The 25,255-nt window shown below is 31.8% G+C and overlaps 4 protein-coding genes across 4 annotated transcripts; 2 read left to right on the top strand and 2 right to left on the bottom strand.

Moving 5' to 3' along the window:
- The first annotated feature begins 5,354 nt into the window (after positions 1–5,354).
- On the top strand, positions 5,355–6,133 carry Pet117 (cytochrome c oxidase assembly factor-like). The gene is made up of 2 exons (XM_076908702.1): positions 5,355–5,521; positions 5,986–6,133. The coding sequence occupies exons 1-2, from the start codon at positions 5,430–5,432 to the stop codon at positions 6,131–6,133; spliced, it is 240 nt and encodes a 79-aa protein (XP_076764817.1). The 5' UTR covers positions 5,355–5,429.
- Lin-52 (DREAM core complex component lin-52) lies at positions 6,092–7,148 on the top strand. The gene is made up of 6 exons (XM_076908651.1): positions 6,092–6,136; positions 6,263–6,327; positions 6,400–6,477; positions 6,562–6,660; positions 6,741–6,901; positions 7,007–7,148. Exons 2-5 carry the CDS (start codon positions 6,288–6,290, stop codon positions 6,872–6,874), a joined length of 351 nt encoding a protein of 116 aa, XP_076764766.1. The 5' UTR covers positions 6,092–6,136; positions 6,263–6,287; the 3' UTR covers positions 6,875–6,901; positions 7,007–7,148.
- Positions 6,930–8,652, bottom strand: LOC143431618 (chymotrypsinogen B). The gene is made up of 7 exons (XM_076908515.1): positions 8,291–8,652; positions 8,001–8,200; positions 7,815–7,920; positions 7,597–7,757; positions 7,437–7,535; positions 7,200–7,375; positions 6,930–7,096 (listed from the first exon to the last, which is right to left on the bottom strand). Exons 1-7 carry the CDS (start codon positions 8,479–8,481, stop codon positions 6,992–6,994), a joined length of 1,038 nt encoding a protein of 345 aa, XP_076764630.1. The 5' UTR covers positions 8,482–8,652; the 3' UTR covers positions 6,930–6,991.
- A 245-nt stretch (positions 8,653–8,897) lies between these two features.
- Positions 8,898–11,279, bottom strand: LOC143427501 (PI-PLC X domain-containing protein 1). Its single transcript, XM_076901702.1, has 6 exons — positions 11,141–11,279; positions 10,537–10,785; positions 10,231–10,433; positions 9,727–9,934; positions 9,341–9,605; positions 8,898–9,175 (listed from the first exon to the last, which is right to left on the bottom strand). Exons 1-6 carry the CDS (start codon positions 11,238–11,240, stop codon positions 8,929–8,931), a joined length of 1,272 nt encoding a protein of 423 aa, XP_076757817.1. The 5' UTR covers positions 11,241–11,279; the 3' UTR covers positions 8,898–8,928.
- Between the last annotated feature and the right edge of the window lie 13,976 nt (positions 11,280–25,255).

The following is a 25,255-nucleotide window of genomic DNA, read 5'->3' as shown; positions in this document are numbered from 1 at the left end:
CTCTTCAATTTTCTTAATATTTCCTTCCGCATCTTTCCCTCTTCCTATTCTACAAATATATATTTTTAAAAACAAGTTGTATATATCTTAAACGTTATATATTGAAGATCATTCATGTGCTACAAAGAGAATTCATTAGCATTTATAATTCACCAATTCTATAGTTAATTTCGTTCGACTACAGAACGTAATCACTCGGAATTTAGACTTTGAGCGATCGAAAGAAATCTGTATTGAAACAACCTCCCCAAACTCGGTCTTGGGCGTTAAAGAAGAAGAAATCTTTAAAACCTATCTTCCAAAACTAGAACCAGCTTAATCAAAATGATTATTAACCAGTTTAATCATAATCATTAATCAGTTTATCATAACCAGTTTAATCAAAATTATCATTAAATGCGTTCTAATCTAAGTAACTTACTGAACAAAAAAGCTTAACACTCTGAGAAAATTAATATAATTATTCACAGCATTCTATTCGAAGGACTAAAATGGCAATAAATGTAACCGAGGGGAAAGAAAATGACAGAAGTGGTAAAAAACTGAACAGTGAAGTGAAAAAACCAAGTTAGTCGAGGAGAAGAAAGTCCCTGAGAATGTCATTCGGAAATCGAACGCAACGGGTTCCATCAAATCTGTCCACGTATACGCGTACATATATATATATATATATATATATATATATATATATATATATATATATATATATATATATATATATATATATATATATATATATATATATATATATATATATATTACGAGGTGCATATTATTCGACCAGTGGAAAAAGCTGGCCACCATACCTGGTGTCGCATTCTACCCGGTATGCTGTCCGAGCGACTACTCGGTCCGATGAAGTACTTGGTCCGCGCGCGACTCCTGAGGGTACTCGAGGCTGCGTCGAGAGAGAGACCTCTCTACATGGGTGGTCCATTCTCCTTACGCATGCATTATATAAGTCCAGTAAAGTTCACACTAAGAATACACGAGGTGTCGTGTGTCCGACAGTCGCCCAACGGAATTCGATAATTATATCCTAAACCGTTCGTCTCCCTCGTCCACGAGAAGAACTTCTCCTTAGAAAGACATCTACGAACTAGGATCCACAGGCTGCGTGTGCTATACGTGACTTTTCTTCTTTCGAAGACTGTATGATTATTTTTGATCGTTTTAAGAGAGAAAAATTAGGAGTAGAAAGCAGGAATGGTATCGATGTTCTTAACTATCTTTCTTTATATCTTGTTTATCCTTTCATTTGTTATACGTATTGTCTTTGTAATTAATATATCATAGTATGATTTCTGGTATTATTAACGGTACGATTGTTCAATCATTAGGCGTTGCTTAAATGTGGGACTCAAATTTAGAAATTGATGATCAAGCTATAATTATTTGCGTTTGTTATTTTATTCTGCACAGATTTAAATGTTTGATGAATCTGTTTGCAAGAGAGAAATACAATTTTTCCTAAATTCTTGCAATAAAAATTTTAGAGAAAATTAAAAATCTACAAGTTTAAGTTTAAAAACCAAACTTAACAATTATTCAGCAAAACCTTAAATTTAATTGTATTATACCTCCAAGTGCTCCAAAGACACACAGTTTACTTTTTAAATGATATACAAAAGATGTACATTCAGAGTATTCTCCATAATGGGATATATATGATTCGAATTTCGAATGTGCAAATAGCGGACTGCAAATGGCATAAGTAATTTGACTGAAAAGCGGGCAAAACAGCAATGAGGTCAATTCATCATGCCGTGTCCTACCGTATTCCAGAACTCGCGATATAACTTACGAGACACGGAATACTGAGAGGCAGAGAAACGGGGCCTGTATTCCGTAGATAAGAACGGACGCTATATCCCGGCTACGCCGCCGCCGCCACCCTTCCGCACGATCAGATTCCTTCTGATACCAATTACGTTTCAGATGCTTGCGTGGTCACGGGAGGATAATCCTCCCTTCTCCGAATAATAGGAGTGTACCGGAAAAGATGAAACACGTAGAACGTTCTATAAATCTCTTGCTGTATTTCGTGGAAACTAGAATTCAGATATATATATTTTTCGATGTCTGGATGATGTTCTATTGTACAGTATAGGTGTTTGAATTTCTAACTTTGAAATTGGTTCTCCGTCGGAGAACTTTTTTCATGTGATATTGAATAATTTGTGTAAGAATATAAAAATATATATAAAGTTACAATAGATGCAATGATGCGTTATTACGCGAAGTACTTGTTTTTGTTTATTAACAAGTTTTTCATCCGTATGAAATAAAGTGATCTAAAGGATTGACTAAAATCATGACGAGTTGTAAATGTAGTAGTACATTATTATAGTTTATTAGTTTCTTTTTTAAATTAGTTGTTTGTATTTTAAAACCATGAGAAATTAGATGGTTTGGAATTGATACGAGTATTGTTACAATAAATGTAACAGTATTCTATAATTTTACTGCAGCCTCTATGGACGAACTTTAATTGAATTTTATTAATTACTGCATTACTATATTTTTGCGCATTATAATAAACATCCAAGTATTCAATGTGACAGTATAATTGTTAAGTTCATTTTGTTTTATAGCTTGAAATTCTTCAAATTCCAATTTTTAAATCTATTACACACTCGTAGTGTTCTCTGTGATAAGATTCCGCAACTGTCTAACAGCCGACATTTTTGTTGATAACAGGAAGGTATAGACACCTATATAATCAACGGAGCACATAAAAATTAGAACACTATTTACTATATAAATATAGTTTAAAATACTGGTAGAAGCGATACAAACTCTATTATGGTTTTTTTCTTTAACTTTGGCCGTTTTCTTTGAGGAAAATGACAAAAAGTATTATCAATGCTTTTTTGCGTTCAATTGTAACATTTACAAAACGTGGACACAAACGGGATATCATAACAAACTTGTACTAAAAAATTCTACATTTAGAGAATTTCACTTGTATTTAAAATTTGAACGTACAATTACTGTTACAATCCTCGACAGTGTGATAGAAGTTCGAACAATATCCGAAAGGTGACGATTGTATACATGACATTCGAATTAATTTAGTCTGAGAAGCATTCGAATGCTTGATCTCCAGGAACGAGTATTACATCATTATGTGTTTCGTTGCAATATTTTTTTGCAATTTGATTAGTCAAAGTGTTGGTGATTTATTCGACTACAGTATTAAATGAGAGCAATCTATTTCGTAATAAAAAGAATAGAATTCTAAAAAGAAAAAAATTACCTAAAAATCGTCGATTATACCATTCAGCAAGCAATAAAATGAGGTGAGGGATGTCTGAATATATTAATAAATATTAGAAAATCTCTTCGTTATAAAATTCTACTTGATAAATTTATTTGATTAAAGAAATTGTATAAAAGAAGAATTTGAATTAAGAAATTGAATAATAAACTGTTTATTTAACTATATTTACTTAATAGAATAATATTTTATATTCATTTTCCTAAACCTACGGTAAAGTTATGTGCTTTATTTTCGAATGTCGAATGTAACGTAAATAATACAAATTTATCGAATTATCCAGTGACCTACATGACTCCCATCACCAGACAAACAACCTGTTTACATTAGCAGTCACAGCTGCCAATTAGAAAAAGTTTGAAAAACACCTACATAACATTGTTAAACCGTACCGCAAAATATTTAATCAATCCGAAGCGTTCAATTTAATTAAAATGAATTAAACTTATATATATATGTATCATGACATTTCATAATGGATCCTTTTCAATGAAACGAAATTTCAAACGATTAATAAAATATTGTTCCAGGTTCGAATACTTAATTTAATTAAATAAATAGCAACTCATTTTATCATATATTTCACTGTAACGTAATCTTGTATGGTAAATTGAAACATATGAAATAATATATTACATATATTATATAATAAGGATTATGATAATTATGTATTATATATAGTAATATAATTTGAATTTGAATATAATATACAATACTCCTTCATTTGTCTACTCACGAACCAAGTAAAACGAAAAATCATGAAACAGACGTAACAAAGCGGCTTGGAAGAAGAAGATCGCGAAGAAGAACAAGAAGTCGAGTTCTTGTTGCAACGGTGGTAGGTACCACTCACCTACAGAGGACTCGTTTTCTTCCTCCTTTTCTTTGGAAACAGCTTCTTCCTACAGTGAAGACACCTCAAACTACTACAGCTATGATTGCGACAACTCGCCATCGAGAGGAAAAACAAACAGGAAATCGAAAAACAAAAGCGTGCGACCTTCAAAATCGTCGAGAACGCAGGGCCGAAAGAAGACTTCTCGACGCAGCAGTATATTTTTATACTTATATTTATTATATTGAATGAAGTTACTATTCTTTTGTAAGATTTGTCAATCTTGCATAGAGAAATGCGATTAATATAAAATTAAATTAACTGAAAATCCTTGGCAGTTTTATCAGCTTTATTAGAAGAAATTTAAGGAACTTTTTACTTTTGTACGGGGAAATGTAATTAACTTCTTTATTGGTCGATTTAGTTCTTGTTGGTCAAATAATTTTGTGCGCTTCCCAAACTAGATTTGATTTCTTGGTGACACTGAAAAACAGGTAATATAATGTAGTACAGCTGCAAACATTGCATATTTTTTGTCCAGCTAACTAATTTCCTCTTCAATTGAACAGTTTGTTTAGAAATTGATCACAAAATTCTTATTGTTTCAGAACGTTTGTCATCTTCGTGCTCCAAATTGTACACCAGTGTCAAATGTTGCTGCAGATATCGTAAAGCAAAAGTCTAATCAATCTACACTTATAATTTTAATCCTCCATTTGTTTGCACATCTGCCTATTGCTTTCATTTTTATCATTGTATTAGTCGTTCACTTATTTATTATTTAACCATTACTTATTTTATACCTGTAACTCTAGACGTATTTTACATTATTTTTACTAAGTAACGTTATCCTTTCATTTGTGAGCGTACGCGCAATAAAAGTAATCAATTACACGAAATGCAGACAATTATTATTCAACAACATTGGTAACAAAAATTGTTCAAATCACATATATTCCTAATGATAGACTTAGAAGATAGTATCTTCTAAGCCAGTGTAAATAAATATAAAAATGAGGCGTAGAATAGTTATGTAAAGGCATAAAAAGTATCCACAGTAAAATAGTATACGTTGGATTAAATTAAATATAGGAGATATAAACATGCATTGTGTGAAACGTTTATTCTATACCTCGGTAATAAAACCAAACTCAATAGCTATTAAATAGGTTCTTATATAGGTTCTTATATTCTTATATACGCTAGAGTGGAACAAAATAGTACTTGATGCATCATTTTCCCCTGGACTACAAACTCTCGGACACGGGTACTGTTATTCCCTCCCTAATTAAAGAACATTCTGCTAACTATATAATGTCACTTGCCGCGAAAACTACTTTTGCTTTATGTTGTGCAACGACTATTGGAATAATATATTACGTGCACCATGAACAGGAAATTGAAAGGTAATTTAAAATAGTCTCGGAAGATAGGTTATGTGCAGGCGGTACTTGTAGTGTTCCGTAACAGTATTTGCATCGTGTAATTTAGACTTTAAAAATTCTTTTAATTCAGACTGTAAGTACTGTGATATGATTATACTCGATACGAAAACACGCATAAAACTAAAGAAAAAGACACAAAACTAAACTAACTTGTATTGAATTATCGAAGGACTTGAATACGAAGTCAATTAATATTCGTTATATACGTATTTAATATTTGAATTCTAAAATAGTGTTTAAATTTTGAACTTATACTCTTTTTCGGAGGTGACATTGTAATTGTACTAAAAATATTTAATGGCATAAAAGCTGATTCTGAATATACATTGGTTCAATTTGAATGCCTTATCCATGTTACACGATAAAATTATATTCCGCGGGAGGGACATTCTCCTTAATAGGCTTGTTTTCCATATTTATTATAGAAAGCAGCTTCGTGTAGGTGTGGAGCGCGATATTCAGCGTCAACAACAGCGAAAGCTGGAAAATTTGCTTATGCTTGAACAACAGAGGAATTTAACGAACCAATTACGACAAGCGCCAAAGAACGAAGGGAATCTTCAAACCGCATAATTTTTAAATATTCACGCACAACAATTTTGCAGTCTGTTGTTCTTACGTTTCTATCAATTATCGTTCACATTTTTATTCATTTTTTATCGAGTTGATTGAATTGAATTGGTTTTCATTATTCGAACTTAGGTGAAGGTTAGGTAGCACGATTCCAATGAACATAATGACTACAGAAGAACCAACGGATCAAGCAGGTGAGTTATTTTTTAGACACACTTTAAAAGAAATTAATGAATTTATGATCTTTTAATATTTATCGTTTATAGATTTAATTTGTATGGAAGAAAGTCTTATGAGTTTAGAAAAACTAGATAGAGCGTCGCCAGACTTATGGCCCGAACAAAGTAAGTGTACTTTTACATAATCGTTTACTTAGTTTTAAGTAAAAGTGACAATATATTATATATATATATTAATGATTAATGAAGTTCCAGGTGTAAATGAATTTGTGGCTCAGAATTCACCCCAAACAGAACCATTTTTTTGGGCTGCAGGACTAACTCAAGATGACATAAATCAATTACATCGTACGTGATATTAGATGATAGTAGAGTAAGTTCATGTTTGGCAGTAAAATTCTCTGGAATAACCATAGGTTTCCTTTCAGAATTAGGAAACTTGTCAATGGGTGGTCTAATATCTGAAGTAAAGAAGTTACATGACATGGCTTATCAGTTAGGATTGGAAGAGGCGAAAGAAATGACTCGTGGCAAATATTTGGATATTTTCAAACATAAATAACAAAGTTTTTATTTGTAAGAATTACATGTAAAGGAACATTAACATCTGTATTTTCTAATTAATTATTTCTAATCTTCTGCTAAATTTATATGAAAGGAATTGCTATTTTATAAAAGGTTAACAATTCTCTAGAATCCATCTGATATGTCCCTGTATATTAACGAATACTGTTGGGAAGTTGGTAATTGTGCTGCAGTTGGAACCATATGATAAAATGCCTAACTGAAAATTGTGTACATACAGTTATAGTTTTGTAAATTATATGTATATATATACGATTTCCTTGTATATGTACTAAAACTTAGAGTAAATAGAACAATTTTACCAAAGAGTATGGCATATCGCCATATTTGAATAAAAGGGGGCTTCCACTATATCCGGAGCACGGCATTTCACGTCCAATCGCGCACAATTCGACAGATAATCCTTGGTTATAATAGCTCGTACATTGCTTGTTAGATAATATCGTCATTATAACAAATTGTTGCCTGCAAGGCTGCGCTTTAATCAAATTTAATTATGAAAAATTTTAATTCAATTGAACAATGTATAATTTTCTTACCTTTTTGATTCCTCAGTTGTCCCCATCCAACAAGAACAGAAGTTACTCCTACATTTATATATTTGTCTCTTGGTAAGAGACACACAGGTTGCGCAGTTACTGAACAAACAAAATTGTTCTTTTATATATTTATAAAGACCTAAGTAGTGTAAATAATTACCAGTATATTGTAACGGTTCTTTCAAACGTAACATAGCTATATTGTTGGCAAAAGTTTCAGCTTGATAATTCGGATGCTTTATCACATGTGATATGTTAAGCCTCTGTATATTACAGTCGGAATCAGTCTCAGCATTGAACTCTCCAACCAGCACAGAATCCCTATTAAAAAATATGAAATTAGTATAAAATTTCATATTGGTAAATTAAAATACTTACAATCTATAATCAATGGATTTTGCAAGAGCGCAATTCGCGGTAGTTAATATTGTCCATTTATTTAAAATCGTTCCACTGCAAGGATACTTCGTTCCTCCCGTACTACCTACAATAAGATCGTAAATAAATAAAATATAAACCACTTTATAAATAAATATAAGAAATAAACAAGTGATCCTCATTTACTTTTAAAACCAATTCTTGCAATAAATGGATACATTCCTATAGAGTTTAAAACATCTCCAGGAACAAAACTTTTGCCACATTCTAAAATTGAATTTAATCGTGAGTAATATCCACTATCTTCTTGCATGAAAAACGGGTTGACGGGGTTGCAACACACTTTTAGTCTCGTGCTTTCGTACCCACATACAGCTTGACGAAATCTATGTTAGTTTCAAGATAAAACAGATTTCATTTTGAATTATAGTTCACGTTTGTTGATTCGTTATACGAGCACAGTTCTAATGATTTACCTATGAATTGGAAGTAAATTTTGGTTCATTAAATTTGAAACAACAGGACAGTGTTCGACGAAAATGCACTTTTTGTTGTTGGGACAGTCGATTGAATCAATCGAATACGTTCCATCAAAATAGTGTTGCATTTGGTTCGCGATACTTGGTATGAAAATACAGTAAATGAGGATAGGTAGTATAAAGAACATTTTTCTCTGCTCGACTGGTGTCGTTTAAAACATATTCCAAACTGACCTGTTCGACAGATCTCATTTCGTAACGTATCATGTATCACAGGTTTTATTACATTCGAAGCATTATTCGTTCTTCCGGCGGAAGCCTCATTGTCATGCAAAAAAAAAGACAGTCAGAGAATGCTTGCGTAAAAGTCGTTTAAAGGTGTATATCTTTTTTTTTAACGTTATCCTCTATTATAACTCGATAAATTCAGTATCTTCTAAAAAATAATCCGATATGGACACTTCTTATGTAAATGTACATTTAATTAGTCGATTACATTTGCTAATTCTTTTACATTCTTAGTGAGAATAACAATCCTAGTGAAATCGATTTGAGACGTGTTTATGCAAAATTAAATATCAACCGGTTCTGCAAAATATTTTTTTTTTATTATTTACTATGATTAATAATGTTTGCTAATATTCACAATGTACATGACGGTTTTCATTCGCTTCGATGGCAACATCAACAATGTCCGTGCCTCTCACGAAGTCTACTGCTACGATATTGGCATTGTGCTGCCAAATGGTGCTGTACCAGTTAGTTACGTTTAAATTAACTCTATACGCCATATCCCGAAGAGTTCCCAATTTGTTTGAGATAATATCGCTCAAAGTTGCCGTCAATTCCGCCATTGCTGACCGAGGTCTCCCTATCTCGGGCCTGTAATAAAATGACGAAAGAATTAACTATTTATTAATACCGATTATGAAACACGTGGCTATTATTCTAAAATACTTCTTAAATCAGTAGCGAGTTATGCAAATGCTTAAAAACCATTGGTTATACAATTACTTTTGAACTTTCTTTTTTAAATATATAGGTTACCTATTGCTGTTTTCGATTTGTTGCAAATATTGATATAAATCCTCGATTTTCCTGACGTTTCCCCACTGTTGAGATACACAAGGCCACATGCTAGCATGACTGTTGACGATCATCGTGTTCTCGTAACCGATTATCAATCTTCTTCCGGTAAACCAGATGTCGTTTAATTTGACGCCCCATCCATAATCATTTGTCAAGTAATAACCCCGAAATTGGTCTTCCAAATACGACACCAACGAATGATGATCTGACAGGTTATTGAACCCTATTTATCATACACAAGAAGTGGAATTAAAATTAGCAATGCTGATAATTGTAGGTAAAACGTCAGAATATAAGAGTCTTTTAATCTACGATTTCGAATTAGCAAGATGTTGTGTAATTACCAATGGGAAATTCGCGCATGTCCGCTATAACAATCTCCTCGGTATTATCAAGGAACGTTTTTATTTGATCTATGACAATTTTTAGTGGCACCGAACGATAAAATGGACTATGATTCGTCCACCATTTTTCACTGGTTTGAGGATAATGTCCCACTCTGATGTCTAAATATCGTACACCGTGTATTAATTGACCAAGGATATCTAAATCCTAAAAGTTTGTTCATTCAGATTATCGACGATAAACCTGTCCAATGAATTTTCAAAGCAATTGTAAAAAATGTTTGGTATACATATCACGATATGAGCAATAACAGTGGATAAAAGTTTGCTCGTTGTTAATTTAGATAAACTGATTACATTTTAAGAGGAAGTTGTACAGTTTCGACATAGGTGTAGATAACAAGATAAGAATACAATAACACCGGATTAATGATTGCTCATTTTTAATTTAGACAAATTAACAAAAAGCTAGTTGCTTCTGCAACTTTGAATCGGCACGTTTACCTGTGTCACTGCAAAATTCGCAATTATATTTGTTTTTGTGCCATTTACATCGTATGAGGCGGAATCATGAGTCCCCGGCAAAAATATTTGCCTCATCCTCAATGGACCAAGAATGTCTTTCCTTATTTTCATCCAAGTCGGCTGTGTCTTAAAGCATGTCATTCGTTTGACACCTTCATTACTCGCCCACATTATCCCATACCCTGAAACAAAAATACTTCGTTAAAATAGTTGCAAGATTTGTCGCAATATTAAGGTCGATTTTATTAATATATTATTTAATTAAAAATTTCATTCTTCACTCACTTAAACACTTCTGCTCGAATGGAAGATCGGAGCTGGGCACGTATTCGAGTTGTATTCCGGTTTTTTTATTACCGCTCGGCCCATCTGGGTATACAGTGTAAATTTCGCGCGGGATTCCTGACGCATTTTCTTGATAAAGCAAGATTCTGTCTCCTGGCTCGATGTCCAGGTTGTTCCAATAAATCTCTATCTCGCGAATCGCCGATTTCGAAATTTTCGGCGAGATTAGTAAACCAATTCGCGATTGCCCTAATAAATTGGGATATTATTTACTAATCGAGAATCATAATACTAGAGCGTAACGTATGAAATGTCCGTTTCTTGCGATTAGAATTTATCTGTCATTCGAATAGAGATATTTTTATCGACGAATCACTTATAATAGTATATCTTTAATTCGATTGTAATAAAACATTAAACTTTCTAAGACTGACTATTAAAAGTACTATTAAAAGTACACTATTTTTATTCAAGCAATTATTTGACTTTTTAATAAAATATATTCTAGATGAACGAAATGTTTTGGAGCGCAAATAGAATTAAATTTAAAACAAACACTTCACGTATTGCGATTTGACAATAATTACACGGAAGAAACACTTACAATTTTCTGAAGATGAATTGCAAATATTTGCAACCGAACTATGACGAGCAATTGTTACTAATAGATAAATAAATAGTATGCTTATCACAGACTGTGCCATAACTTTTTAGAATTTCTGGACTCGCTGTAACTATTTTCCTCTATATTCTAAACTTATTATTTAATCGTGTATAACATCTGTAGGATTCAATTCTTGGCTGGAGTGCGATCGCAAAACTTACGGATCAGTAAAATCATCGATAGAATGGACTTAACAGGTGGGACATTCCACTGACAGACCAACACTGAATTTCAATGCGTTCCGCCATCATTTAAATCTCTAATCGGAAAACGCACTACTTTTTGATTGCTCAATTATATCTGAATTAAAACAAAAAGCTAAACACACGAGTCTTGTTCGCAATCAGTCAAAACACACACTCATTAGCGATCGACGTAGAATATCAAAGTCCACAGTAGGCAGAGAAAAGAAAATGGTTGTGCCTTTGGAAGTTTAGCAAACGTTTGCTTCGAATAAGATCAATGTAATCTAAAGATCGTGGCCATGAATTATTGAAGGTCTGATTAAACAGCCTCGCGATAATTGCAAATGAAATGAGTCGGATCGGAAATGAACAGACGAGATGGAAGGAAGCGGGAAAGAGAGAGAGAGAGAAAGAAAAAACAAGTTTGGCTCGGTTTTGCAACGATTTTACAACTAATCAAACAAACGAGGTGTTTCGCAGTAAATACGTTATATACATCCGATAAGATGTTGAAAGTATTACCTAATTAAATATCGTTAAAGAATTAATCGACTGTGTGAGTAAATAAAAAGATCTATTTTTCTAATACGCGTTTGACAGAAATTTATTTAATAACACGCCACATCTTTGGAATGTTAGAAAGACAAAACAATACTGAAAAAAGAACTATTTTTCAGAGTGTTATTCTAAGTAGTATTTATAGTGAACGCAATTGCAAGTGAAACGGCCTTCCTTTCCGGACCACTAAACCGTTATATTAACCAGATTAAAATGTGATAAGAATTTCAGTTAGACATCAATTTCCAGAATTTATTTGAAAATTTTTCATATTTCACCGTGCGGTGTTTTAGTTGCAGAAAAAAACAAATCCTACCGTTAAAAATAATATTTTTTAATATTAAAGATAAAAGGTTTCAAGTTATATTATTAATCACTAGAGTTTATTAAATCGGTATAAATATGCTGAACAAAACGTTGTATATATGTATATGTGTATACAATGTATACATGCATACAAAGATGTATTTAAATACATATAAAGAAATATTTGCTTCGTAGTAATATTTAAATCATAAATGGAATACATTTATCATCACAAATATGGAATTAGGTACATAGATACATTACTGTATGATATTTTACGTTACACGAACTGAAGTATCGATTGTGCAAACCATATGGATGTTTTGCTGTGCCCTCTATGTTTCAGGTTAGTGAACTTACATAGATTCTATTTTGTTATTTAATGCAACTACAGCGCGAAATACGAAAACTATCCCAACTTATATAACCATTCCTATTCCTAGTCCTATTTAAGTTGCCGTATAATCTTTTTATTATTACCACAAATGAGGTATATTATCTGCATTATATAATTATCTATTACTATTACGTACAATTTTAATATTAATCATTCTCTGTTGAATTAGTAACATTGATATTATGATAGTTCTAGAGTTTTTGAATTGTGGGACACAAAGATGCATCTTTGAATTGTAGACGCGAAAGTTTCATATGTTGGAAAAAGAAGCAGAAGTTTTAAAGGAACGTAACTGCATAAGTTCCAATGTAAGTTATCCAATATTCTCTTGTAGTTTGCATGAGTAAAAATTGTACAACTGCCGTTTGTCTCGATACACATATTCCGGCTTTCGATGATGAAATTTGTTGTAATCTTGCTTTATTACTATGTTTCGATTTAAATATGCTACTCCTTTTACGTAATCATTTCATGCACGAAACGAATAATATTCGTTGGATGGAAATGAAAATGGATTTTCTACCAATCACATGCGAACAAAATTCGAATTCTCTTAGTATAGCCGTGAGTTGTCGCGGCGTTAAATTTTCATTTTGAAATTAAATAGAAACTGTATTTATGGTTAAAATGTTAAAAAAATGTAACTAATTTGAGAGAAACGTATAAGTTGAAACATTTCTCTTTCAAGTCATTAAGTTTCTCACGAGAGAAAGTGACATCTGTTGTATTATATTCTTTTTTACTTGACATATTCAGAATAATTTATCATGTGAATAATAAAATAATACATTTAATCGTGTTATGAACGATAATGATTGTTCAAGAATGGTTATAATACATGTGTTGTATGTATGTGTGTATTCTAGATTTAAATAAATGATAAATAAAATGTAAAATAAGAAATATTTTCAATGGTAAAGGAATATTTGATCATACGTGGAAACCGTGGTACTGGTGGAAAGTTTTGTGGAGCAACATCCCTACAATTTTAATTACAAACCGTCACTGACCCTTGAGGTATGTTCACGAACTTGCTTATCGACAGCGTAGTTTGCTAATATCTTCAATTGCATTCTCTAACACTTTTATTATAATATATTATCAACTTTGTTTAATCGAAACAATATAATACCTGATCGACTATCTATCGAATATTATCATTCAATATCAAATATATAATAAATAAATTTTTCTCTCTTTCTTCGGTTATCCATTTCTTTGTTATCGTTGTTTACATAGATATACACAGACTTTGTTTTGATCTTATGAGATATGATTTCTGAACTTTCTTAGTGCGTAATTTTTAACACAGCTAGACTTGCTTTTGTACATGTATCTTAACTGTTTCGCTTTGTTCTTTGCAGATTGGTAATTAATGACATCTTACAAAGAAAAGGAATTAAAAATAATGATTGCGGTGATGATTAATGCAGTAGTGGGAAATGAGGTATTTTTATAGAACTCTAGTAATGTTATGGATATACGAAATTTATAAAATTTCTATTATCATTTTATTGATTCGATTTATAATATTTTATATATAATTCGTCATGTGTTTAATGATTAATACGTGATTATTAGTTATTATTTTTGAAAGATCAATATAATTCTAAATTCTGATAACAAATAACAAAAGTAAAATTTTTACAGATCGATCGTATTATATACGTACATATATTTACATAATTTAACAGTTTTAGAAAGGAAGTACTATTTCTTTAAGAAAATGTACGATCAGAGACTAACGAAAAATAATGTGATATACATGATGTACTGGTTTCTTATTCCTTATGTCCCTCTATTAGGATTGTTTTAGTTCCAGGCATACATATTTAGTGGCTGCGCGCAATGCGGTCAGTAGAGTCAGTATTTGTTACGTGAAATTACGTTCTTAATATTTTCCAGAGAATATTGCTTCCTTCTTAATTGTAATTATTTTCTATTTTGTTGAATAATTATACTCGCTAAAGTAGGACCAGTGTTTGTTTCCTAATTTATGATTTAAATGCGAATATTATTATAACCTTTTATTTTTCATTTTTTTATCCAGCCGTGCTTCAAAAGCCATCAATGTAAGTGCGTTTTATATTTGTAATTTTTTTACTGATTTTCGACTGTTAGTATCAACAATTTCAGTTTACTTGAATTTTTAGTAGATAATTTTTATTCTTATTAAAAATCAGAACTTCACAAGTTTATAATTAATTACAATTTAGTAGGATTTCAATTTCTTACATCACATTTTTTACATAGAGTTCCAGTTTTCAGATTAAGTTTAGATTTTATTTCCCTACCATCTTTATATATTTTTATTTATTATTACATATTGTAATACGTTACATTACAAAAATATAACGTGCAAATGACGTTTACGAGGGCTTTAAGTTCCAATTTCATTCGAATTTGGTAACCTTTCACATTTTTTAATTACATAATTCATAAACAATGAATGCTTCAGCAGGAATTTCAATAGGTAAATAACAATAATCTGATTTCTGGTTACACATTTTAACCAATTTTATCACCCTAATGATGATAATGTCCTATCTTCAGAAGCTATAGCTTCTCCTAAGCTGTGACAACATCTCCTGAGTTATTCTACTCAACTTTCATGGTGAGTCGCATACTTTTAAATTCCTCTAGTCACTCAGTTACTGGCTGCATTTACCTATAATTCTTTTAGCAATAAATATTACGGTATTATAATTAGAATTTTAGGTCGAATTAAATTTCAAATAAATTTTGTTAATCTCTACAGACTATTTTTATATTTCGATCAAAAGCTAAATTGATCAGCTTCGTGTTTTTTAAATTTCTATTTGGTAGTAAAGCGTGTGATCAATATTTAACTTTCATGCATTTGATTTAATTAGTTTTTGAATTGATATTTGATAGACATTTAATATTGCGATTGAAGTATTGGCTGGGATTGCGATCAAGACAAAGAATTAATTCATGGACTTTACATCCTCCTTTATTACAAAACTGAGAAAAAAGAAAACTTTGCGAGAGTAACAAACTTTTGGCTTATGTGACTAGTTATAATACTCAGCGGCAATACTAAAATTAGTGCAATGTAGGTATGTACATTTGTGTGATTAGGTATGGAGGGTGATGGCCTTAACATGAGATATCGAAGAAATTATATAAATTTTACACATTTCAATACGTGATATCTAATATATGTTTAAAAATATATATATCCTTCAGTTACCATATGAAATGATCATCTTGAAACAATTTTGTTCTCTTTTAATGCGAATAAAATAACCATGTTTCCAGTCTTTCTATCATAAATACTCCATGTGTCCTATGACACAATGTTTCTTCGATGTCTCTGGCTGTTTGCACCACCACCAAATCTGCTTAAATACAATATAATATACAGTCGTTAAAACTCGTATCTTACACAATGTAAAACCGTGTTCCTATACGTGCGCGTGTATTGTTTTCGCCACTATGAAACTGTACAATGTTCTCCATCTTTTTCTTCTCTTATAATAATTCGCGCGTTTCGAATCGCTTTTCTTCCATTCATCTGACACGCGCTTGCTTTCTTTCGTCACGAAGGTAAAACGATAACTTGTTACAGGATTACGATCTTACTCCGTTATCGAATGTTGTTTGCTCTATTTTAAAAACTCCCATAGAAAGATAACTTCGCTAGCTATTCAAATTTCATTTTCAAATAATTGAGTACCAGATTAAAATCAATAGGTTGTCGTACATACCGTTATGTCATACCTCTCACAATTGATTACCATGTCGTTCCAAATATGAAAATTATTCTGTTACAATGTACAAATTTGACTGATCTTCTACGTTATTAAAATCTCCACCGCTCTACCGTGTTTTCCATAAACTCAAAATTACGAATAATTTCTCATACTTTTTTGGTACATCATTATTTTAAACGCATAATACAAAAAATTGCATTCGTGGTGTACTATTACAAATACTGTACACACGGTTTTCTCTCTTTTACACGACAAAAATTATTCGTGTAGTGCCAACTTTTTTTCTATACATGCAAGACTACGAATAACTATTATATTATAAATTGAACATCGCTCACATTTGCACCCCTTACCGACAAAATAGCTGATAACAGAATAATACGTTTCCATATACAAAATGTACAACTCGTTTACGTATCGTTAAGTTGTTAAAAAGAAAATTCTAGAGTATCGATATTTCCATTCAGGTGAAAAATTTGAAAGCAATTTAAATAATACGATGATTAATTTTCGAATTTGGTACTTCGATACCATCGTAACATACGTAGTAGCCTCTTAGTCGAATAATGATCATGTAAATGAATAGAATTTTATTGTTATTTTCATCTTTACGGAATGTGATCTGTTATTATTACATTTGTTTAACCGTAGTTACTTATTTGGAAGCGTTCGCAACATAGATAACAGCGTAAGACCGTACATACATAAATATTAAACTAATTCGCTATACGATAGTCTCTGTCTTGGAAGACACGGTATGGCAGGATTTTTTGATTAGGAATAACGTTTCTTAGGAAAAGGTCTGGATTTTGGTTTTTTTCCGTTCTCGCGTTCTTCATTCACCTTCGATCACCCTTAGAGTTTCAAGTCTTTTTATCCATCGTTCTACATAGTTTACGTTTCTCTCGTTTACGTTGTCAACAATTGCAACACAGTTTGGTGATATCTTTTGCATTACGTTACATCTTCAACAATTCCGATGGATAATAGCTCGATTTGGTTATAGAATCTTGAAACATATTGAAAAACCAACGGAAAATATTAAGGAGCCTACAATTCACCCATTAGGGTGAATAATATATAGTAAATAATCATATTTAATTGTTCTATTTATTATCGAGCGTAGAAAGGAAATTTGTATCGTTTACGAGGATTACTCAAATATTGCTCAACAATTTTGTACATATAACTTCCTCTTCTTCTTAGATTAAATTTATAAGAAAGAGAGAAAGAAAGAAATTAGAACTAATTTTATTTTTCTTCTATTGGCTTTTAAATTAAAAACATTTATCTATATTGGAAATAAAAGTATTTGCTGAGCGATTCTCGCGGTCGATTTTAATACGCGTGATTTAATCGAAATCCCAAATGAGTATTCGTGACAAAACAGTATCTGATGTTAAAATGAAAACGCGTTAAAATCGTCCGATCGAATCGACAGAACAATTTTAAAACTTCTTCTGAACATTTTTACGCGCACTTCGCTGCATACTTTCAACCAAAATGTTTCAAAAACTCCTTTTACTGTTTTCTTCTTTAGAATTATTACTGATAGTCGGACTAAAAGCGAAGAAGTTACACTCTACTCGATTAATTAATTCGGTTGGCCAGCGGACGAAAATAATAATTCGTTCTTAAAGGAAAAGGAAAGAAAAGAGACGGATACCGCGAGTACTTTGATCGTACACACGACCCTAAAAAAAAAAACAAATAAGAAAACCTGTCGGAACTCGTTAAATATACGCTATGGATTATTCAATAGATACCTTCTAATTATTGATATATCATACATCGATATATCATATATTGTTAAGGTAACAACGTCTGTATAAAATATAGGACTATGCCACTCGAGTTTCTCATTTTCTTCTTCTGTACACCGAGAAAATTTAATTTTGTCAAACTTTCAGTTGCTTTTAGTTAAACGATACTAATGAGCAGAAAAATGTTAATTACGGTTAAGTAATTATAAAAAGGTAATCAAAATAAAGATACACTGAAAATTTGGTTTTCCTCAAATGTGCCCTCTACGAAACTATACGTGATCGAGGAATCATGGATTTTAAAGATTTTCAATTACTTTGGTGACTTAGAACCATGGAAATTAATTTTCACAAATATTTACTTATATATTTGTAGTTTAACAATATGAAGACGGAATACGTTCACATTTAATTTTTATAAAAAAATGATTGATGCATTCAACATATATACGATAGAACAGAAAGATAAAAATAAGTCTACAAATAGCGATTAAGTTAGATTAACTAAATTTAATCTAAATAAAATATTTAATAATTTATGACTTCAAGTCATACGGTATCTGAAATAAATTTGTAGCAATTTATTAACATTCATGTAACTGTTATAAATGATATCCAAATAAAATGTATACTAACCGAATAGGTTCTACAGAAACTAAAAACGAACCATTTAATTTTAATCCATATTCATTAAGATTTTTAACAGACACTCATATAATTTACTTTTATTCCTGGATCACGTTTTCCCTGAAAAAAAATTGTATTTCACAAAACGAAAACAAATTGCAAAGACGAATGAAACAGAAAATAAAGAAAATTTTGACTGTACAATCTTTGCAACCTCACAAAGTTCTCCAATTTAAACAAAATTTAAAGCACTAATTATTCTTGTCAGAAACTACAAAATATATTACAGTAAATAAATAAATAAATCACTGGTACGAGTTGTATTATTTCGCAAACTAACAAGTATTTGTTTTTTCTTTTAATAATTAAAGAAAGAAAATATAAGTACCAACCGAAATTTCGAAAGGAATTATTCGATTTCGCGTTTCCGAAATGCAATTTATCGAAGTTTCACTTAACACATGGTCACATATTTTTGGACACCCTGTACGTAGAATACCGCGTATTTGAATACTTGTAATCGTTATTGGTCTATTATCCGCATAACTATCGAAATTTTGCGCAATGTCGAGCCAGCATCTCTTAAATATCGCTCTATCTGGGTAGCTATCGTTACGTTAACATTATTATCACTATTTATTAGACAGTAATGTATTGTATGTACAAGGTTTGCGATGGTGAAAATCTCAGGACTTGGTTTTAAGAATTCTTTCGTACGGAACTATTTTTGAAAAAAAACTAACAAATAATTGCACAAATAAAAGCGAATACTTTTAAATGCATATAACATGTTCGATAGATGTTTTCACTAAAAAAATCGATCATATATAATACCAAAGAAGACAGTTTGCACTAAACTAGCCAATTTTAGTAAATTCTAGCGATACGATAAGAATACTTCAAGCACTTAGTACGAAAAGACGAAGACGATATAGTTGAGAAACGTTAGAGCAAACCTCATTGCTCTCCCATCGAGGGTATAACAAAATTCTCACGGATGCTTTGTATTTATGATTGCTTGTTCTTTATAGATTATTCAGTTTTTCTTCGCCAAAGAAATACCTCTGCCCGCATAAGTGCTCACATTAATGTTAAGCCGTAGATTTCTATGCTTTTAGAATCTTCCGTAGCTGAACCAGAATAATGACTATCACCCTCGTGCAATTATTAGTTACTACTCTTCTGTTAGAGTTTTATCTTATTAATCACCTCTGACTGTCGATTGTGCCGTCGTTTGTAATAAAACTAACTTACTAGATACTTTCTTTCGTAAAGCAGTCATCCCCGTTACACTATTTCTCCCTTATCGGGTTTGAAAACTCGAAGAACGAAACGCTAGGTGGTGTGTGGCACAGGTGTCGGAAATTCGATTACTGGGATCGTTATCATCTAGTTTCTTTAAATTATTATCGTCGATGTACGACAAATAGTAGCTAATGTATCGAAAATTTTCTACGAAATCAGGTGACAGTTTTCAAGTTATTACTAAAAAGGAACGTTAATGTAAATTAAGATTGATGAAATGACGGAATAATCTTCTGCTAATGAGATGCGAGACGATTGCCCATTGTGTATTTTATTACTGTCTATTTAAACCTTTCTACAGTTGGTCTAGAAAATATTTTCACACTAATTTAATTCTTATTTCTAAGCTATGTATTTTAAATAAATTATCCAATAGAAATGTATGACACTATATATATTGCTTTATAGTATGTGGATGTGTTATAGTCAAAATATTAGAAAATGTATTTCAATGCTAGAAATAATGATCAGACACCCCTTCATAAATTAGATGTAAAACTAGATTAATAATTCTTTTTCATCAAGTTATTGAATTTCCATGAATATATTGCAATGAATAATGTAAATTTTATTACAAATGGTCGATAATTGTCATTGTCGTATTAGACAACTTTTTAATTCTTCTTTAGTGTTTATTGTTGTCTTTTATGAACCTTGTGATCGATTTAATTTCACAGGGATCACTATACTTTTATAAAGGATTGTTGCTTCGATTTTGACTACTTGAATTTATAATATATTCCATTACTTTTTACAATAACGTATTTTGTTCTTCTTCGTTTTTTCTAATAATTCTATAACGATGTACATATAACGAATTAGTATATTTCATAACATTATTTTGCATTTAATATACAACATCGTTGTATTTCAATACCCTGTAATACTTTTTTGTTACTTCTTGTACATTTATGCGACTATAGAAGTAAAAATCATATTAATATTCGAATATTTTTACGACCAACTCTACATCATAACAAAATGCACAAAATATTGGCTGACGTAGACGAATAATTAATTAATAGTATTAAGATGGGAGTTGGGAATTAAATAAAGGATACGAAATGTAATAAATTAAATACTTACATGTACATGTATTAAATATAGAGGATAGGTCAATGCGAGTTAATTTGCATATATATATGTATATATATATATATATATATATATATATATATATATATATATATATATATATATATATATATATGTATAGTCAGTTTTTAACATACATTAAAGTTAAGTAATTTTCGTTGAAATTTTTCAATGCATATATATATATATATATATATATATATATATATATATATATATATATATATAGAGAGAGAGAGAGAGAGAGAGAGAGAGTGCGTATTTCATTTTAAATTGAGAAGACCTAATACAAACAGAATAAAAATCTGGATTCGTGTAAATTAGGAGAGGTGCAGCGCACAACTGATGATATTACTCGCTCTGAAATATTATACATCCACACTGGGAATTCCGTGTATCTATTCACTGATATAGAAAAATTGAATTAAACAGAGGAATTTTTTTTCTTTTTTTTTAAAGGAATCATTTAGAAAAATGTTGTAGAGTTTAATTGTTTCACCATTCGAAAACTGCTACGCCCCAGGAAAGAACAGATATCGATTTACACAACTTAAATCAGTTCTACAACAAGACTGAATGATTAAATTAAAAAGTTAAACAAACAAGTGATATCTGTAGGGATCTCGGCTGCATCGTCATTCAAGTCAAGATGTACTTTTCATCCTTGTCTCCTCACCAGCTCAGTCAAAAGCAACACAGAACTAACTTTATTATTGAAGTATAAGTCCCTATATTATATGCACTAATTCATACTTCTATTTAAAATCGATTTAGGTAACAAAAAGAGTTTAACGTATGGTATATGTACAGGGTGTTTTAATTTTACACGTCGATGAAAATTTTTCGATAAATTCCCGATAATTTCTTAATATGTGCTTCTGTAATAAAAAGTGGACAATTTTAAAGGAGATAACGTATAACATATATTATTTTTTACGAACGAAAGTACCTCGGAGACTGAAAATTAATTTTTGCTTTAAATACTACTATACTTTCTCGTGTGCACTTGAACCGTGATCATTTAAGGCTTTTGTACACCTATACTGATCAGACTATTTTATATTAATACTGAATACAAAAAGTATTATATATACCTTGTTTTTATCGGAAATTTAAAGTCGATAAAAATAAATCTTACATCGAAATAAGAAAATATGGGGCTGCGATATGTTCCACAACAAAAACACGACGACAGTAATACATAAAATTTGTCACGGCTCGATACTGCGAGAAAAAACATGAAACAAGCTTCGAAAATTTCAATCCCTTTCGCCTTCACGGTAATAACATCCATCAGCTATCGTAGCCCATAACTACCTTAAAATCCTCCACCTTTCATTCGAAACAGTCTTTCTGTCACTCGACCGTTGCGACTCGACAAAAAAAAAAAGAGAACACTCGGTGCATAACCGTGAGTTTGTTCCAAGAAAGCAAACTTGAATTAGCATACTTGACGACGATTCAATTCAGTTGTATCGTTCGCGAAAGAGCAGGAAGTTGCGAAAGGATGCTGTTATCGTTCGATAAGAGGAAAGAATCCAGTCGGAGGACTCTCTCCCTTGGCGGTCAATAAGAACCTCCCTTGACTTCCGTCTGTACCTGCGCCACAGTGCCTGTATACCTGTGTGCATATATGTGTACGCTATAATACATAAATACCTTTCTCATTTGGCCCTTCGTAATCCTCTAGTGTACGCGTGCGTTTGTGCAGGATCGATGGAAAAATAAATATACGGCCGCCGAAAAATGCTTATACGAATGTGTGCGTGCGTGCGTGCGTGCGCGCGCGCGCATACAGATCTATCATTACAATAAGATATATTCTCTCTTTGTCTCTTAGATTCCCTCCGTTTCACCTAAGTAGTTATGCACGCCTTACAACGCTTACTTATCGTACTGTGTATAAATCATTAATTAGTACTTATTGCAAGATTGGCATGCTTATTGCAAGGTGTTTATTTTTTCTGTTATTTTTACTTATACGACTTGTACGGGTAGAATGAAGATGCGTGTTACGTGTGCTTCATTCACCGGATGGGGATCATCTTCGTCGCGAGTAAAACAGTATGTATAACGTTTAAGGCCACGTAGCCACGCACTTCCCTCAGACACCATACGTCGGTATAATAAGGAACTCTGGTGTGTCTGTGTGTGTGCATCCGCGCGTGCGTGCGTGCGTGAGTACACTCATGAGAAGTAAATCGACTCAACCGCTAGATATGCACATAAGGTAAATTTGTTTAAAAATGGTGCAGCTAATGGACAAAAAATATATTAGCTTTTAGTTATTAGGCATTTAGCTTTAAATTGATATCAACATCATAAAAATTGGTCCACTATTTTCGCATGATAAAAAAAACTAAAATATTCTTTTGGAAACGATGTTTTTATGAAATTAAAACCAAAAAATTACGTTTAATATTGAAAATTTATTTAATTTATTATATTTCAATACTTGGTGTTACCTTCCCGGCACCGGCGACCCGTAATTAACCATGATCAAAAACGCATATTTTTCTGGTAACACCAAGTATGAAAATGTAGTAAATAAAATAAATTTTCAATATTAAATTCAAATTTTTGATTTTATTAAAAAATATCGTTTCCAAGCAAAGAATATTTTAGCCTTTTTTGTTTATTAGAATTCAGATCGCATAATTTAAAATATAGTGGACCAATTTTTATAATATTGGTATCAACTTAAAGCTAAATATCTAATAATTAAGAATTAACGTTTTTCATCCATTAATTGCACTATTTTTTAAAAAATTGACCTTATGTGCGCATCTGGAGGTTGAGTCGATTTACTTGCTCGTGAGTGTATATATATGGTGGCTGAGAATTATAACGATGTGAACCAATGAATCGTTTAAAATTCAGATACACTATTGTTTCACGTTATTAAACGCAGGATATTAAAAAATTATAAACGCAATTTAATGCACAACAAAAAAGAAAAACATAAATTGATCTAACATAAAAATAAAAAAAAGTATTAAAAGGAAAAGGTTAGCTTGTTTTTGTTTAGACAATAGTTCAATAATACGAATGCCATGAAACGTGTTGCACGTCTGACATGCGCCATTATTATTCCCAGCCCCACCATACGTCTGTACATACGTGTATGTGGTTAACCATAGTGGATTCTCGAACGCTCGACAATCGTTTAAGTCACCCTTCCCCGTCCCGTTATATTTTCAACCCGCCCCCCCCCCCCCCCCCCCGCCACTGCCGACCCCTTTTTGTCTGCTTCCGGTAGACTGTCCTACGTGAACACACACTCTAGGATCGATTTCTGGACGAAATGCGGCAGCGATGCAGCTGCTTCTCTCCTTCGATCAATCTCTTCGATAGAGTGCATCGTAATTACAAGATAAGCTGAAGGTTGCTCGAGGGGGATGAATTGAAAGAAATTCGGAAGCAAGAGAAGAAAGTGACCAGGTGAATTATTCAGGAAAGTTTTGGTATAGAAAACAGAGGGATTTTTAGGTTCGGTTTTTAAATTTACTGGGAATTCGAGGTTTAATTTTTGTGAAATTTACTTTTTGGTTCTTTGCGATTTTCTTTGTGGTATCGAATGACAGAAACCGTTGTTGCGTATAGAGAAACGCCCTGAAGGAACGTTAATGAATAACGTTCCTTTCATCAAAGTTAGCGAAAGCACTGAATGGATACTTCCTCACGTTGCGGACGAGCAACGAATTTGAAAGCACTTGGAACGACACGAGACTGGTCCACGTACTTAATCGATTTCTCGAGAATTGAACGAATATCAACTAACGAAGAATTCATTGTACTTGTCTTACGAACCCTAACGCGACTGCTCGTCTAGCATGTATAAATTAATCAGTTCTTTGCGTGATATGAAGCTACAAGTTAACGAAAACGGGTGTCCTTAAACTACTATTCTACACCTAAAGAGAGAGAGAGAGAGAGAGAGAGAGAGAGAGAGAGAGGGAGAGAGAGAGAGATATATAGATATATATATATATATATATATATATATATATATATATATATATATATATAGAGAGAGAGAGAGAGAGAGAGAGAGAGAGAGAGAGAGAGAGAAGGAAAAAACG

This window comes from Xylocopa sonorina, chromosome 1 (genome assembly GCF_050948175.1).
Source record: "Xylocopa sonorina isolate GNS202 chromosome 1, iyXylSono1_principal, whole genome shotgun sequence".
NCBI classification, from domain to species: domain Eukaryota; kingdom Metazoa; phylum Arthropoda; class Insecta; order Hymenoptera; family Apidae; genus Xylocopa; species Xylocopa sonorina.
The sequence above is the reverse complement of the archived record's forward strand: the minus strand, read 5'-3'. Positions and strand labels throughout refer to the sequence as shown.

Excerpts from the sequence above, each read along its gene's own strand:
- LOC143431618 (XM_076908515.1), bottom strand. The coding sequence starts at position 8,481 with ATGTTCTTTATACTACCTATCCTCATTTACTGTATTTTCATACCAAGT. Across the intron at positions 7,921-8,000 it reads TGCAAGAATTGGTTTTAAAA|GTAGTACGGGAGGAACGAAG; the intron begins GTAAATGAGGAT and ends ATCTTATTGTAG. Across the intron at positions 7,097-7,199 it reads GCGATATGCCATACTCTTTG|TTAGGCATTTTATCATATGG; the intron begins GTAAAATTGTTC and ends CACAATTTTCAG.
- LOC143427501 (XM_076901702.1), bottom strand. The coding sequence starts at position 11,240 with ATGGCACAGTCTGTGATAAGCATACTATTTATTTATCTATTAGTAACA. Across the intron at positions 10,786-11,140 it reads CAATTCATCTTCAGAAAATT|GGCAATCGCGAATTGGTTTA; the intron begins GTAAGTGTTTCT and ends CCAATTTATTAG. Across the intron at positions 9,176-9,340 it reads CAAATCGAAAACAGCAATAG|GCCCGAGATAGGGAGACCTC; the intron begins GTAACCTATATA and ends ATTTTATTACAG.
- Lin-52 (XM_076908651.1), top strand. The coding sequence starts at position 6,288 with ATGAACATAATGACTACAGAAGAACCAACGGATCAAGCAG. Across the intron at positions 6,328-6,399 it reads AGAACCAACGGATCAAGCAG|ATTTAATTTGTATGGAAGAA; the intron begins GTGAGTTATTTT and ends TATCGTTTATAG. Across the intron at positions 6,661-6,740 it reads TGACATAAATCAATTACATC|AATTAGGAAACTTGTCAATG; the intron begins GTACGTGATATT and ends GTTTCCTTTCAG.
- Pet117 (XM_076908702.1), top strand. The coding sequence starts at position 5,430 with ATGTCACTTGCCGCGAAAACTACTTTTGCTTTATGTTGTGCAACGACT. Across the intron at positions 5,522-5,985 it reads CATGAACAGGAAATTGAAAG|AAAGCAGCTTCGTGTAGGTG; the intron begins GTAATTTAAAAT and ends TATTTATTATAG.